This window comes from Pongo pygmaeus, chromosome 6 (assembly GCF_028885625.2).
Source record: "Pongo pygmaeus isolate AG05252 chromosome 6, NHGRI_mPonPyg2-v2.0_pri, whole genome shotgun sequence".
NCBI lineage: Eukaryota > Metazoa > Chordata > Mammalia > Primates > Hominidae > Pongo > Pongo pygmaeus.
In genome coordinates, this window is record NC_072379.2 from 114,895,325 (window position 1) to 114,913,152 (window position 17,828).

A 17,828-nucleotide genomic window follows, 5' to 3' on the forward strand; every position below is an offset into this window, starting at 1 on the left:
TTTGATCTGTAGAGTTTCCTGCAGTCTGGATTTTGCTGATTTGGTGTTCTTGGAGTAGTTCAATATGTTCTTCTGTCTATGGCATTTCCTGCCAATTGGCAGCTGGATACAAAGATTGGACCAGATTCAGGTGTTATCCCTTTGGTAGCCCTATGGGAGGTGTTTGACATGTAATGTCAGATTGTGTCTTGTTTTATGATGGCAGCAGTCAGCGATACTGATTTTACTCATTGTTTTGAAATGCTAATATTCTAATTCTATCATTTTTAATGTATTAGTTGGAATACTTCTATAAAGAGGCACATTCTAGTATTTGGTTATCCAGTGGTACAGTTCATATGGAAAAGATACAATAAATCCTTGATTCTTTCTCTTTACTTACTAATTCTTTAGATTGTTAAATGCTTCCGTATTATTCTCCAAAGATGGCTGGTTTTAAAAATATTATTATGAATTTATAGATATTTGATGAGTTTTAGTTTACTGTAATTGTTATCATTATTGAAGCTCAAGTTGACCAATTTTTGGCCAGCAAGAGACTCTTCGAGCTGGCTTCTAACTTCTTTTGACATGAACCCGGTAGTTTTTCATACCCTCCTTGTTCTCTTCTATGACAACATGTTTTAGGCTTAACTTACACATTTTCTGCTTTAGACCTGGAATCAGTAATTTTTCCATGAAGTTCTAGGTTCCTTTTAGTGATAAATTTTATTTCAAGATCACAATCTGGGTTCTAGAGATATTCTTTGCTACTAAGTTAGTCATTGTAGTCCTCTGTGGAAAGAGCTAGTAAATAGAAAGTCAAATTCAAAACTATTATAGTTTTAGGAATTTAGATTAACTTCTTTCTTCTACACCTCAAATCCTGGTTGTCAAGATGACAGGGGATGATAAAATTAGACTATCCCCTGATTACTCATTTGTCTTACTTCCTATTATATGCATAGCAGCAGATTACTAATGCTAATATTACCACCAATATGAATATTGAAAGTCTGTTAAAATTTTATATGCTTTCCTCTCATTTTATTTTTATTATATCTACATCGTCAGATCATATGGTTAATATACATTACACTCTCTCCTTCTTGTTCCTCATTTAGTTTTTGTCCTATAGGAGTCGTCTATATAGTTAACACTCACCTCCTTATTTCAATATCTCTCCAGTAACTTTGGTTGTCTGAAGCTCATTCTCTATAGATTCCTCATAAAGGGCTGATGGGACCAATATTTCTTGAGTTCTCGCATGTTGATAAAAGTTTGTCTGTGTCCTTTACACTTGAAAGTCACTTCACATAAAATCCTTGGCTCACAGTATCTTTCCTAAATATCTTGTTTCTCCATTTTTTTCTGACCTAAAGGGATTACTATGTCAGATGATAATATAATTTTCTTTCTAAGTTACATACATTTTAAAAAACCTAAATACCCAAAGGATTTTTCCCCCCATTCTTCAAAGTCTGGTAATTTTACTAGAGTATGCTTTGGTATTGATTTTTCTGAGTTGATAGTGTCAGGTATGTAGAGCAATCTTTCAATATCTAGTTTTAAATCTTTTTTTAATTCAAGAAATACTTCTTTAATTATATCTTTTAGTATTTGTTTTTTTCCTTTGGTTTGGTTTTCTTCTTCAGGGATTCCTATCATCCTTGTGTTTCATCTTTTTAGTCTATTTTCAATACTTATTACTTTCTCTAGACTATTTCTTTTTAAAATATTCTTCTTCTGTTTTGCCTTGTATTGGTCTTAGCCATTATCAGTTTTTTGCTCTTTTATTCTTTTACTTTAGTCTTCATTTTGTTAATATTGTTTTCTTCATTTCTAATTTTTTCCTAAGTTCTCTCACCTCACTTCTTAGTTTTTCTAATTCTGATTTGTGTGATCCTTTACATATATTATCTTGTTAATGCCGTTTAGCTTGTTTTAAAATAATAGCCTATAATTTTGTTTTGTGGACACATTTTTCTGATGCTCTTTCACTATCTGTAGTGATGTTATGCTGCTCCTTTTTTCTTTTTTGTTATGACAACTTTGTATGGAATTTGATCTTGATAATTTGCTGTTGCTCATTTTCATGTGGTATTAGTTTTCCTGAACTTTTATAATAATGCAAGGTTCAGAAAACCTTGCCCAACTTAGAGAGCTCCATCTTTCTTTGTTTTTATTTTATTTATTTATTTATTTTATTTATTTATTTATTTATTTTATTTATTTATTTGAGACAGAGTTTTGCTCTTGTTGCCCAGGCTGGAGTATAATGGTGCGATTTTGGCTCACTGCAATCTCTGCCTCCTGGGTTCAAATGATTCTCCTGTCTCAGCCTTTTGAGTAGCTGGGATTACAGACATGCACCACCATGCCTGGCTAATTTTGTATTTTGAGTAGAGACGGGGTTTCACCACATTGGTCAGGCTGGTCTTGAACTCCTGACCTCAGGTTATCCTCCCGCCTCGGCCTCCCAGAGTGTTCGGATTACAGGCGTGAGCCACTGTGCGTGGCCTCCTTGTTTTTATAAAGTGCTAAAAATAAAAATAAATAAAAAATACAACAGTACTTTTGAGATTTCCTGATACTGCTCCCCTCTCTGGCTGTTGAACATTTGAAGCATAGCCAGTGTGACTGAGAAGCCAAATTTTAAATTTTAATTAATTTTAGCTAATTAAAACTTAAATAAAATTAATTAAAATTGAAATAACCATGTGCAGTTAGTGGCTACCAAATTGGATGGCGCCCTTCTAGACTTCTTTCCATTGCCTCTACTGCCCCATCCTGCTCACTTTTGATTTCTCTCTAAGCAATTTCTGATTGTGGAAACTTGTCCTAGAAGAGAGTCCTGGAGGGTCAGCTTTGACATAACACAAGGGCTAGATGACTTCATTCCCTCCCTTTGATCCTTTTTACTTTTCCAGCTGCTATTATAAAATTGGCCTGAAATGCTTCACAATAAATAATTGGAGGAGAGCATTCTAGTTCTTCCATCCATCAGACACCATTCCATTATTTTCTTCCCTCCTTAAAACATAATCTTTTATGCATATATGTCTTGTGGCTTTCGGTGGTTTGCCCTCACCTCTTGTGTTCTGGGGTTTATGAAGGTACCTTGTTACCGAGTTTTATTGTAAAGTTTATCCCTGGGCATTTGGTTTTGCTAATTAGTGGATCTGGTTTTTGTTTGTTTGTTTATTTTTTAATGTAGGTTTTCGTAGAGATTGAAAATTACACAGACACTGCTCTGTCCCCCTAAAATGTTTGAAATAATGTATTTTTAAATAAGGTTTTTCCATTTAAAATAGTCATACTAATCATGGAATATTTTTAAAAGAAGGAAAGAAATCCCCATGGATCCACCATTCAAAGGCAAACTGCTGGTGACATTTTAGTGTATTTCCCTCATGTTCTTTTTCTATGCATGGTATTTTTGTATAGCTGTGAGCATACTGTATATACAATTCCATATTATATTCTGTTCCTATAACATCATAATTGTTTTCCATTACAAACATTCCTAAGTATCATTGATCAGTAACTATGCTAAATCTGTCATGTGGCTCATCCATTATTTACTTAGCCAATCCCCAATTTTTGGTCAATTAAAAAAGTTATGGGATATTAGTTTGCTCTAAGCTACATTGGCACCTATTTTCTTTAAAAAATATCCCTAGAGAACAACCTGTAATCTTATACAACCTGCTAATGAGGAATAATAGCTGTGTCAGGCTCACAAAGGGGTTCCTATGACAGGTGTTAATAAATGATTAACATCTCTAAAGAGGCCTCCTGGGACCACATTAATAATTGACGAGACAGGTGTATCATTTTCATCTTGAAATGTTTACCTCATCTAGTATAGAAAAGTTTTCAATAATTATTTTCCCTGGCATATGTAGTGTTTACTCTGTATGTGTATTTATGTGTGTATATGTATATATGTTTATATGTGTACTTGTGTATGTAGCATCATCTGTATCTTCAGCCCTGATGTTTCTTTTGTCCACCAGACTCATATCCTATTGGCCTTGCCAAATCAATACACACAAAACAAAACCCATTATCTTTCTCAATCAAATTTTCTTCTCCTCTTTTGTTTCCTACCTTAAGCTGTGTGTTATATCCACCAAATTGGTCACCCAAAATAGATTCCTAAGAGATAGAAAATAGAATCCTAAGGATTCCTTATCCTCTCTCTTTTCAAGAATCAGTCAAGTCCAATATTTTGTACCTCTTTAATATCATTGATAAATCCTTCTAACTCTCCACAGTCATTGCTACTGCTTTACTTTGGCCCTCATCATATTTCTTGTGGGCTATAACTAGAATCTCCTGATTAATATTCCATTCTTTAGACTTGTCCCATTCATTATCTACCCCCATTCCTAGCAATAAAATAAACATCTACAACTTTTTGCCCAAGTGGGGTTTCTGTAATTTAAATAGTTTTTGAAATGTTTAGAAACATTGAGTACACCAGAACACATAGAAGGGAACAATAGACAATGGTGCCTACTTGAGGGTAGAGGGTGGGAGGAGGGTGAGGGTCAAAAAGGTATCAATTGAGTACTATGCTCACTACCTGGCTGATGAAATCATTTGTAAACCAAACCCCAGCAACATGCAATTTAATCATGTAACAAACCTGCACATGTACTCCCAAACCTATAATAAAAGTCAAGGGAAAAAGTTCTCCAATATCGACAGAAAGAAGACTCTTCTGCTTGTACTTACTAAGACTCTTCCTTTGCTAATTTCCTTATAACATCTGAAACAGAGATAGATAACTTTGGAGGCATTTGGAAAACTCTTATTACTCCCTCTCTGTGAGATTTGTCCTACCTATAAGTTTGGGCTTTAGTCTATGTGTTGTCCTTTGTGTCTCTCAACTGGCACCAGCTTCAGCTAATTGAATCAGAAGTCTAAGCTTATCCAAGCTGGGCTATTTAAAGTCTTTTTGTTAGAGGGGTTGAAATCCCAAACTGGGTATTTTGCTTGAACTAAGGTGATGTCAATTAATGAGCTGAGACTGCCTTTACTGGTTGCCCATGTGTGCAGGAAAACAGAGTCTTCAAAGAGAAAGAACTAAAGCTGATGGAGGCCAAGCAGCAAGATGAGAGACCACATAACCCCAGTGAAGGAGTAGATTCCTTGTTCCAGATGTTGGCAAGTGCCTGGTCTAGTCGCAGATGCATCTGGCCCTTGAGTTTTGCAACATGCCTCTGTATCCTTAAAATAAAATGCCACCTTTTTAAAAGTAAACTAGCTCAAGGGTTACTATTACTTGTGATATGGTTTGTATATTTGTCCCCGCCCAAATCTTATGTTGAATTGTAATCCCTAATGCTGGAGGTAGGGCCCAATGGGAGGTGTTTGGATCATGAGTGGCTTGGGCCATCCCTTTGGTGATAAATGAGCATTCTCTCTGAGTTCATAGGGGAGCTGGTCATTTAAAATTGTGTGGCACACCTCATCCTCCCCCCACACACATTCTCTCTCTCTTGCTCCTGCTTTTACCATGTGAAGTGCTTGCTCCCACTTTGCCTTCTGCCATGATTGTAAGCTTCCTGAGGCCTCCCCAGAAGCCAATGCAGAAGGTATGCTTCCTGTACAGCCTGTAGAACTATGAGCTAATTAAACCTCTTTTCTTTATAAATTACCCAGTCTCAGGTATTTCTTTATAGCAGTGCAAGAACGGCCTAATATAACTTGCAATCAAGAGTTTTAACTAAGACACTTATTCATCTTCCAAGACTAAGCCAAGGTTACTCTTTTCTAAAGATTTTACAAATCCCAATACCACCTTCTCCCTAACTCTCACATGTGCTTCCCTCTACCTATAACATTGCATTACTCTTACACACCTGCTACTCCCATACTAATCTGTAAACTGCTTAAGAACAAAGGGAATGTCTTATGTATTTTTACATCTCTCCAGTGATCGTTATGATGAAGGGTACATAAATGTTTAACACATTTCCCTCATCGGGAAACTGAATTTAACCTGAATAAATATTTTGTTTGGCCTATTCAGAGAACTTCGGTCTCTCTCTCTCTCTCCTCTGTCTCTGTCTCTGTCTCTCTCTCTCTCTCTGTGTGTGCCTGCACACATGTGTAAAATCTAGTATTTTTATTTACTTTTCTAAGGATAAAGATCTTAAGAACATTCCTTAGTATTATCCAGTATAGTATATTGATTTCCTCTCCACTTGATTGAAACAGCAGAATTGGGCATTTATTTGGCTGATGTTTCCATAGTTCTGTGGAAAAGTCAAGTCCAACATTGACTAAAGCACTCTGGTAGAAACAAAGGGAGATAAAATTATAAAGTAATATGTTTCCCCACAACTACACCAAAAATGCACTTTCCAAAGTCACCAATGATCTCCTTTTTGTTAAATCTGAAGGGCATTTGACCCTTTTCTACAATTTGACATTGTTAACTAATTTCTTCTTCAATTTCCTTTCTTGCTTTTAGGGATTTGACTCCTAATTTTTTTCTTACCCTTAATCTAGCCCTTATCTCTTTTATGTTTCTCTTGCTCAGCCTTGCTCACTTGGTGTCTTTGATATTCTTCTCTTTTATTTTACTGTCTCCGAGGCTCATCTCACTTCTTGGCCTTTAATTATTTATTTATGTAGGATGTGAACTCCTAAGCATTCTAGTCTGGGTTTCAAGATATATATTTGGATGCTTCATTTCAACGTCTCAGGCTCAAACTCAATATATTAAAAGTTGTATCCTTTATGTCCACCACCAGCCCCAAAGAATGCACAAATGAACAAAACCCTGGCCATCATCCTATATTTTCTCTCTTTCTGAGCTATCCATAGAGATGATCAAGATACAAATGTGTGCCATCTTATATTCATTCCACTGTCATCAACTACGTGTACTCATCAAACCATGCCAGTTCTACCTCCTTAATATCTGTAGCTTAACACCTGAATAACTGAACAAAAACTTGCAATTTAATTCTCTGAACACTTATCTACCTCAATTTTATTTTTATAATTTATACATAATCTATAATTACTTTTATATAATTGGCACAGTGATAATTCCAGATAAAACTCACTGAATTTCTATTTCCATCCTTGCCAATGATACACACACACAATGTAATGCTGAGAGGGTTGGGAGGGAAGAATGGGAGAAAGGCAGAAGTTGACAGTTAAAAAAAAAGTTTCCAGATGGTTTTCTTAGTGTCATCTCTGCAACCTCATGAAATAAGGGTCCAAAATTTATGTTACAACATTTGTTTGATGCCTTATTTAAATTGCTTTACTGGACATTTTCCATCTGTTAAGCTCTCTGAAAGAAACAAAATTGCCTTGTCATAGCTAGACCTCATGATTCTGTACACCTACAACCGGCAGACTTTGCAGGGGCCCACACCTTTCAAGGTGGTTTGGGAAAATGACACAGAAAAGTTTTACATCAGCTGAAAAGAAAAATGCATAACTCATTTTGGTAATTTCAGTTTTAATTCTTAATAGGATAAAGGAAACATGCACATTATAAATCAATGCCCTGTGTTAACAAATAATCAAGTAAGCAGAGTTGCAAGTATTGGCTAAAATGAATTTTGGATATTTTTAGCTACCAAATTTCTCGAGGCAAGGTAGACATACATCTGGACCTGAATATCTGCATTATTGGGGAATTTTTGTTTGTTTGTTTTATATTGTTTTGTTATTTTTAAAAGTAGGTGCCAAGTTAGGTCACCTGCTGTCTGGGCAATGTTATTTTTCGCCATAACCACAAATTGAAGAGAATTGACCGCTCTTTTTCCTTAGTCAACATGCTGTGCTTCCAGCCCCAAACATCTTTGAGAAGTTGTTTAGGTTTATGAGCAATGCCTCTGTCCCCAACAGGCTAAGACATTAGGCAGGTCCCTGCACCTCTGGAGTCCTCAGTTCCCTGCAAAGTGAGGAAGCTAGACTAAGTAATCTTTAGGCTCCCTTCCAGACCCACCAATCTGATGGTATTAGATGCAATTGCTCCTGAATTAGGGCATGAAATGAATTCAGCTCTGGTGCACCAGTGTGATGACTCTGCTTCATCAAAGCCTGAGCACATGATAGGCCTAGCACCATCTCACACAGAGACAAAGGGCAACCCTCTGCTTCCAAAGGAATGACACAACCTGTTTCTGAAGTGATTCACATCATCTTTACTTTTGAACAACCCAATGCTCAGAAAACAATCTAAGAATCTTCACTGACTTTAGGGATGTAAGATACGGTTTCTTGACAGTATCTGGGATTGTGGAAAAAAGCAATTGAGGAAAGGGTATCTCCACAACGCAATATTGAATTTAGTGCCCAACGTCCATCACAGGAATCCCTAACGACCCTACAATCTCTCTCTCTCTCTTTTTTTTTTTTTTCTCTCTTTGCCCTGAAAATAAACTGAGAAGTTAGTATTGGGATAACTATTCCCCTTGACCCAAATAAAAAGTCCTGGGCAAACACAGGTACAAACTGCCAAAATGGAAAAAGTTCTTCTCCATCTTCAGCTAGAGGGAGGCTGGATCCCAGCTCTTTAGAAGCTAGCCCGTGGACGCCCTGAGAATCCTCTGGAGACCAGGTCAGGGTCACCGAGCTTGCCCCGCAGGGCGCCGCCCAGGACGCGGCCCCGCCCCTCACCTTGCCAGCGCCGCGCTCGGGCCGCGAAGGTGCGTGCGGCGCTCGGTGATTGGCGGCGGCCCGGAGCTGCCCGGCTGCCATTGGCTGCCCGGCCCTCTTTGTTCCCGGGTCCCTGCCGCAGGCCGGCTGCGGCGGACTGGGCGGCGGAAGTTCGACGGCGTCGGGCGAGTGGCTGCTTAGCGGCGGCGCGGGAGTTCCGCAGGTTCCCCGTGTCCGCAGCGGAGCCGGAGGCCAGCTGAGCCCGGCCGTGGGATCCCGGATAGGAGAAGGAGGGGACCCATAGGACGCATAAACATGGACCTGGAAAACAAAGTGAAGAAGGTAGGGGGGCGCTCGTGGCGGGCGGCGGCTGCTTCACCTGCGCGGGTCGCGCGGTGCGCAGCGGCCGGAGGTGCCGAGGCGGGTGGGGCTCACGGGCCGCCCAGCGTGAGCCCGGCTCTGGGTCTGCGGTGCCCCGGGCCCAGGGACCCGGCCCCTTGGGTAGAGGAGGTGCTCGGCGGCCCCGCCAACTCCCCAAACTCGGGAGCAACAGAATTGGAAGCGCGAGTGAGGGCGGGTGCGGGACTCTTCTCTGCTATCTCACGGAGTCCCAGTGGTTGGAGGTGTTGGAAACTTTACTTAAGATGTTTCAGCTCTGCTTGCGCTTCCTCAAAAGGAAAGGACGAGCTTAGGGCGAGTGCGAGCGAGACCGTGACACTTCCTGGCTCAGGAAGTTCAACTTCATTAAGCCTTTGTGGTTTGGGGCTCTGCTGTGCTTTGACAGCTCTGACCTCCTCCCTTCCAGCTGGGCTGCCTGGGGCGCTCTAAAATGAGTGTTGATTTAATGCACTGCGTTCGCACCCGTGCTGGTGATAACTTCTAATGTGAATTTTTTTTTTTTTTTTTTTTGGTCATTCATTGCTTGTCTACCGACCGAGGCACTGCCTCCGTCTTAGGGAATTATCTGTCAAAGAGCGCATTCTCTCTGTTTGGCAGGTAGTCCCAAAGGGCGGTTGTCACCAGCGTCTCAGCGCAGGGAGACATTTCCAGCTTGGCTGCTGCCTCGCAGGCATTGGAACCGACGGCCCTACCTGAGCCACTCCCGGGTTGTGCGGAGCCTGGTGTCGCCTGGAAGAAAAGGGTGGGGACCAGACTATGACTCAGAAGGAATGCTGATGTCACATTCGAGTGAATTGCCCTGTGCGAAAGTTCTCCTCGTTCCAGGGGATTTGCTCATATTTTACTTTGTGGTAAATTTAAGCTAGCTGTCCCTTATCAAATAGAGAAGTTTTGCAGAGAGACGAAAGGAAAAATACAGAAAACAGTTTTTGTTTTTCTCGTACTCATGGTTCCTAATATTCTTATTTTATCTTCTAAACACAGTTTTTGACTTGAGCATTAATTCTATTTTATGCCCAGAACTGGATTTTTGAAAATGGATTCAAAATATTGGGTTAGGTCTGCAGAGTTTTCGGTTAGGGAGCTGTTGACCAACAAAAACTTGAAATGAGAAAACAGTTGTTTTCATTCCTTACGACTAAAATTCTCAAGCACTCAAAAAGGTATCTAAGAACAGAAAAACATGAATTGTTAATAGTAGCGTGATTGCACCCTATTCTCTTCCCATTTGGTTTCTTTCTTTCTTTTAAATAACTGTAATATTTTTGGTTAATCTTGCTTGTCATGGGGGAAAAGCGGGGAAAGCATTTTGCCCGCTTAGCTTTCTGTTGATGAATACTACACTCATTTAGTTTTCAAGTGGGTAAGAGCTACTTAATTTAGTACTTGTCTAAAACTTGGGGGGTCTTGTCCTTGCTTTTAAGTATTTATTTGAAGACAACTTTGCAAAAGTAAACATATTTTGGGCTGGCGAGGATGAACAGGTGAAGCACAGGATTTTTAGGGTAATGACACTATTCTGTATGATACTATAAAATGGCGGATACATGTAATTATACATTAATCAAAATTCATAGAATGTAGAACACCAAGAGTAAACCCTAATGTAAACTATGTATGTTGAGGATAATGATGTGTCAATGTGTTTCATCACTTGTAACAAATGTACTACACTAATATGGGATGTTGGTAGTCCGGGAGGCTGCTGGAGACAGGAAGGCATGGGGGAGGTACATAGGAACTTCGAATTTTCTGCTCAATTTTGCTGTGAAGCTAAAAAATGCTTTAAAAAATAAAGTCTGTTTAATAGGGGGAGAAAAATCAAAGACATTTTTGAAACTTTTTGAGACAAGGAGTAATTCTGGGGGAAAAAGTTCAAAGTTAAAAATTGTATGTGCTTGCAAAGGAAAAATCCAGACGTTGTTTATAAACATTTCCTTAGAGTTTGAAAATGTGGATTATGAAGTAATGCCCTTGACATATGGTGTAATTTTCCTCGTTTATCCCCCACTTTACTTTTAAAAGTTATATTTTCAACCAAGAATCTTAACTTTCTCTAATCCTCTTCTCTGCCTCTACCACCCCAGAAAGAATTCCATAAATTAAAGGTTTTAGAGAGAATCCCATGATATAACAAATCCCTGTTTCACTACGTTGTCTTCACTGATGATTCTTAGAATCCTCAACTGGTAAATTGGAAGCTATTAAAAAACCGCAAAGATGTCCTGTTTGACTCCAATTTGTGAGTCCCTTAATAGACTTGATATTCTAACAAAAAGTTTCCCAGTACAAAAGTTTGGAAATCTCAGGAATGTATTTCACAACCTTAGCCATACTCTCAAAAAGAAATTTATGTTCCTTTTAGCAGTTGTTTTCTAACACATCCAAAGAAGGAAATATTACAAGACTATCTGATTTACCAGCAGAGTCCTCACCCTATTTTGGTACCTAGTTTTCAAGCCTCCTTTCTTTTTGACTCAGTTATTCAGGAAAATTTATAGTTTGAATGTACCTGGAGAAAAGGAAGATTAAAAGTTGGAACAAAGATACAACCATTTAAATACAACTAATATGACTTCTGTTTTAAGATGTATGACATTTTTTCCTTCTAAAACTTTTACATTGTTGATTTCATGAGGAATTTCTTCCAGACAGATGAAAAGCATCATTGTTCCACATTAACATTTCATGTAAAAAGAATTAAAGAGGACTGTCTTTATTAAACAGTGATTGAGATAGATGATACTATTATAAAATTCTTGGTTTGGAAAAGGAAAGCTCGTCCACATCAGTTGTACGAATTGGGATTAATTACCAGTTAAAACCCACCATCACAAAGACAAGGGGTTTTTATAATTAGATTTTGCTATATTTTGTTTTGTTTGAAGTAAACTAGCTGTTGCTAGGATGTGGGAGCTAGTTTGGTTATACAAAGTTTTTGTTTTAATAATACTTTAGAACAGAATTTGATTCTATGTCCTTGCCCTGTCTTCTGAGTTACACATCTAGACCTCTTTCTTATTTTTTAAGTATCATCTTAATTGGCTTTGTGTCATTATGGTCCATGTCTGCTTGGGAAAAACAGTGGACTTTGAGAAGCAGAAACAGTCTCATTTTGCCGTGAATGGTAAATCATGGCCAGCAGCCAGCTGTTTTCCTCTTTCCTTTCTGTGTTACTCTCCCATGAGAATTATTTTTTTTCAATTAAGAACATACCAACAGAGAAAGAGAACTACAATAATTTCCCTTTTACTGCCTGGAATTGCTGCAGGGCTTTCATTTTACCGTGTTCATTTTTTCTCTCCTCTCTAACCCCTTTATTTTGATTAATCCTAATATTTTGCATACTTTTCTTAAGCCTCTTATTTAATTTTACTTTTTAAAAATATGATGCATTTTAAAGATTACATGTTACTAAAAATCCCCTTTCTCTGTATCCAAACTTGTTTTCAAAACCTTTGTCATTAGCCAAAAAAGCATGGTGAAACCAAATGAATACTATTTAAAAAAGGACTAAACTACAAAGATTATTTCCATTGGAAATTAGAATGAGTTATTTGCCTTAGGTAGCCCCTGGTTGAAGTGGAAAAGGCAATATATGGTGACCTGGATGCTCAAATCTACAATTGGATTCAAGGTTTGAAGCCATTCTTGCTACAAGAATCATTGGCAAGGCTAAGGGTAAAGGTAGGGCAAGGCACATCCAGGGCTTTGCTTTAGAGGTGTTCTGCCTCTCAGAACAAGTGCAGAAGAAAATGAGTGGTCCTCGGCTGGGCTTTTATAAAACTATTCTAACCCATGGTGTGATTCATTACATTGGTAGAATATGAAAAGTCCCTTTCTCTTAATTGTCCTGAATATTGGTTGGAGAAAAAATCTATAGTAGGTTTTCTATTGATTCTGTTCCTTTATGCTGTCCTATGAAGTAGAAATAGGAATTTATATCTCTACTGGCTATTACCTATGCCCCATCAACTCACCCCATGGCTTTGCTTGTGCATGCCCATACTCCATCTACAGTTCTAAATTTTTTCCATCCTTCAAGGACCACCCCTCACACTGCACACTCCTCTAGGAAATCTTTCTCCATGCTGCCACCTATATGAAAAATATTTTCTCCTTTTCTCCTGAATTCCCAAAACATGTTATTGGTAACACTTAGGACACTAATCACTCTCCACCTCTGGATTATACTTATCTGTTGTATGTTTCACCTTCTTATCTTGCTTACAAACTTCTTGAGAGATGAATCCATATCCTGTTACACTTACGTGGTTATTTTGTTTGCTGTTCAAAGCAACCTTAGGAAGTAGGCCTTAGCCCCATTCTCAGGATGAAGAAACTAAAGTTTAGATAGCGTAATCTGAAACCTTACTATAGAGAACTTTACTGTGAACTTGAACCATAATCTGAAGAATCCGTTCTCCTTCCATCATGCCAGCTAGGCCGAGTCTTGTATTCTTCATCTTGCTCACTAAATATATGTGGAATGATAACTGTTATAAAAAGAGAAATAAAATAAGGTACATTTCAACACTTTCATTTTTTAAAGGAATTATATTTGAGGAAGTGGTTTATATTCCAATAAAATCACCATCCTACTAGTTTTCTATATTTTGTTTCTACTTTGTCCATGTTGTGTGTATTCCCTTAATGTAACTTGCCATTGACATTCTTTGGGCAGAGGCAAAGTATACGAAAAGTAAAAGTATTGTGAAAAGGAATTTCTGGGAAACTTCTACAGTCAAAGAAATAGCATAAACTCCAATAATATTCTGTACCTTATCTTCTAAGATTCTCCCAACTTCCTGACTTTTGGTGTGAGCCAGTGGTAATGCTGTCTCCTAACTATGTAAAATGGCCCTAGGTAACAGTGACCCTGTATTTGGCCCTTTGTTTTGTTAAGTTTAACCAGTGGCATCTGGAACTATAAAGGGATGCTCATGGTCTTTTCTCCTATTGAGCTCTGCAGTTGAGAGAAAGCCTTACACATAGCATCAGTAGGCTAAACCTCTTTTCCCTAGTAGCAAAGTGTTCAGAGTGCCTCTGGAGTGGCAGACCAGACAGCTAAGAATGGAGCAGCTAAAAAGAAACAAAAAACAAACAAACAAACAAAAAACCTCTTAATATTGGGAGAACTATTTTTTTGTTTTAATTTCCCATTCTTCATGCAAAAACATTTCTTATGAAGCTGAGAAGCTGTGGGAAACACCAAAATGATCAGATATTTCATGAGGCTCTCATGGAGCTCCAGAGTGACATCCAGCATTGTGAGCATGGGATCAACATCATAGCCCATCAGTGTGCAACACGAGTTACGAAGAGGGGCTTTCTTAGTGGAAAGAGAGTGATAAATTGGTAACATGGAAGCTACTTCCTGTGTTCTTTTTCTGAGAACTAGAAGAAGGAATACAAGTTGGCCCCATGCTAATGTGTATATACCTTTTTCACATACCAATCACCAAAGTGTGTTTAGAAATTAGGAAAGGTCAGTAAGTCTCCAGTATATATAAACATCTATAGTGTATGGAAAGGTCTTCCATTTCCATTTTTTCACTTCCATTTATCAGTATAATATATTTAATACAATATAATATATTTAAAATTACCCTAAGCTGAGAGTTGGTAGATCCGAGTCCACTATTTTTTGTGATATTAACCACTTTGGCTATCAATTTCTATTTATATAAAAATCAGTAGGGGAACCAGATGATTTCTGAGGTTTCTCCAAGTCCTGTGACTCTTTGATCATGGGAAATAATATCAGTAGTCTACCACGTGTAATGTTCCACAGTGCTTTAAAATCACACAAATGAAGAACATATAAATATATGTATAAATGTATACATGAAGGAGATGGCATAGTTTAAATGTTAGTGAATTCCATGAAGAACCTATAGATTGAACCAAATAATTTTTTTCCACAAATCTTAGCTATTTTCAACTTGTTTCTACTTAATTTTCATAATATTTGTGGAGGTACTTGAAGATATTAGGTTAAGTTTAATTAATTAACCTAATAAATAAGGCTCTGAAGGCTGTAATAGTGTGGGTCCCATAAGTCTAGGAGTGATGTATTATTTACCTTGGTATTTAATTATGGGAAAATGAAAAATAATGGAGCATTTATTTTCTTTAAAAGTCATCTCTCTCAAAATAAGGCTGTTAAAATAATTTAAAAAGATTAAAAAAAAAAACTATATGAGTGCTTTTTTACATACCATGCACTATTCTAGACTCTGGGGTTATAGTAGTGAACAAGAATGACACTGAACTTAAGCTTGTATCATAGAATTATGCTATTGCAAGTGATGATAGAGCAATGTAAATATTGTAAGTAAGCACAACTGGGATTATACCCGTCAGTGAACTCTTGATAGGTTAGCAGTACACTACATTTCTAACACAGACAGTGAGCAATTTTGATGGTGATCCCTGGGGTTGATTCTTGCTTTTGCAAACTTTGTAATTAGGGATTCTTATTTCATTTGTTTTAAGTAATGGCAAATGTAAAAGATGGGAAAATGAGAAAGCAGCTTTTATGTATTAGAATGTGAAAAAGATTATGAATGCATAAAGCTATACAAATAGACTTACACCTATAATATACACAAACTATAAGTCTTCTCCCTGACTACAAATGCCTTACGAAAGAGTCATTCTTGGATTTCCTGTTTGCAGTCATAGCTAATTTTTGTTTGGTAACTATTGCCATGGTAACCAAAATTATGATTTTAAAAGAATTATTTATTAAATCATTAATATGCAGGAAATTATTTTACTTTTTACAAGGTGGTGGTATCCAGGGAAATTATATTATTAATTATGAAATCAACTTTTTCTAGGAGAGGAAGATAAGGAAACAAAAGACTAATCAAAAACATTTCAAAACCACAGATTTTCAGGATTTTAAAGAAAAATAATTTGGTAATTCATAACTTCACCACTGTTCTTTGAGTAAATATCCATTTTTAAAATTTGCCTCAAGCACTATTAGAGGATTAAATTTAGAGGTTATGCTTTTCAACTGCCCAACTACAATCTTTTGACTCCTACAAAAGAGCTGCCATTTAGCATGGTTTTGTCAATTTTCTGTTCTAAGTGCCCTGTCTACCTAACATTCTGGTTAGATAATGGGGAATTAGAGCGATAAGGATATGCATGACCATAATTTTCTAAGTATCACTGTATTTATTTTGGTCAAATTCAAAAAGTAAAAGAGCATAGTTTAGAATTGCCAATTTCTCTGTTCCTTAGTCTGTTAGAATGGTGGGGAGTTGGCTCAGATTTGAGCATGGCTTAAAGTGGGAGAGCCTTATTAGAAACCAGCCTAGTGGGGATTGCTGAGATCTCATCTGTTGAATGACAGCAAAGTTCCTACTCTGTAAATATGCTTAATCTGAAATGCTGAATTATCCTCAAACCATGAGTGATTCAGCTTGTGTTTATCACTGTGACATTCTGGCCACTGTGAAAAGCTGTAAACAGGAGTTTCAGGGTGTTCATTGCATAGCTTATCTGAGCAGCGAGCCCAGCAGAAAAGATGGGCTTTCAGCCCAGCAGAAATGCCTTGATAAGGAGTCCATTAACGCATTTCTAGCCACAGTGAACTTTTCCCTTGCTTTGTTTGATGATAAAGTGATATCATGTTTCATTGAAAAATGACCATGTAGATGTTAGGTGGATTTTTGTTTTTATATGAGCATAACGTGATAGTCTTAACAGAATGAGTCATAAAGTAAGGATCAAGGATCTGATTTTTCCTTTATGAGATACTGGCCTACAATAAAAATAAATGGGGGTTAAAAAAAGTTACCCTTTTTTTTGTAGAGAATATTAAAAGTGCAGTTTAGATTTAAAACGACAGACTCTAAACTCCATATCTATCAGTATCACCTCTTGAGCAAAATACCGATGTCAGCTTTGATAGATTTTTTTTTCTTTTATAGTTATTATTATTATTATTATTATTATACTTTAGGTTTTATGGTACATGTGCGCAATGTGCAGGTAAGTTACATATGTATACATGTGCCATGCTGGTGCGCTGCACCCACCAACTCGTCATCTAGCATTTTTTTAAAGAGAAGGAAGGAAGAAAGATGAGTGAGCAAGACAGATGTGTAAGTTAACTACAGTGCTGGATAGAATGACATAAGTGCTATAATACAATGTTTTTCTTATCTGGGATAAGGAACCTTTTTATAAACAAAAATTTATCATTGGCTGATATTTTTAAAAATACAATAAAAATTTATTACTAAAACAAAAGACAAATACAGGGCCAATTTAAAAAATTATTAAATGCAAGAGACACAAAATTACTTGAAGTATATAGTAGCTCCTAATTGCCTACTGTCAGTTTCTCTGCCTATCTCATCACAGGCTAGTGACTTAACAGTTTGCGAAATGCCACTTTGAGTAGCACAGCAATAATAGAAATACAAACAACTGTTATGAAGTCTCAGAAGCAGAAGTAACTAACTTTAATTGTGTGGGTTGGGATTATTTTATCAAGGAAACACCTCCTATAGAATAAAGAAGCTTTCATTAGGCAAAGAAAGCATTCCATAAAGAGGAAATAGCATAAACCAAAGGTACCTAGCTGTGAAAAGTCAGTAAAACCACCATTAACATTTTCAGTTTTGTCTCTTCTAAAATAAAGCTAAACTAGATGAGCTGCAGTAATTTGTAATTTTTCCACAGTAAGGTTTGAATTAAAGAAGTATGTCACTGAGCTAGTATAAGACCCTAGCCCACAGCTGAAGAGTTTCTGATCTCCCTTGACTTTGATGATTATTTAATACGTT

At 37.3% G+C, this 17,828-nt stretch overlaps 2 protein-coding genes across 2 annotated transcripts in view; one reads left to right on the top strand and one right to left on the bottom strand.

Annotated features, from left to right (window-relative positions):
* TFEC (transcription factor EC) overlaps positions 1-8,940 on the bottom strand; it is a 273,116-nt gene extending 264,176 nt beyond the window's left edge. Inside the window, exon 1 of the mRNA XM_054495507.1 lies at positions 8,641-8,940. The gene's annotated coding sequence lies outside the window, so the exon portion shown is untranslated. The remainder of the gene's footprint in view (positions 1-8,640) is intronic.
* The window catches only part of TES (testin LIM domain protein), a 50,949-nt gene continuing 41,271 nt past the window's right edge, over positions 8,151-17,828 (top strand). The window contains exon 1 of the mRNA XM_054495514.2: positions 8,151-8,961. Coding sequence (XP_054351489.1) covers positions 8,935-8,961 — 27 coding nt within the window. The 5' untranslated portion in view covers positions 8,151-8,934. The remainder of the gene's footprint in view (positions 8,962-17,828) is intronic.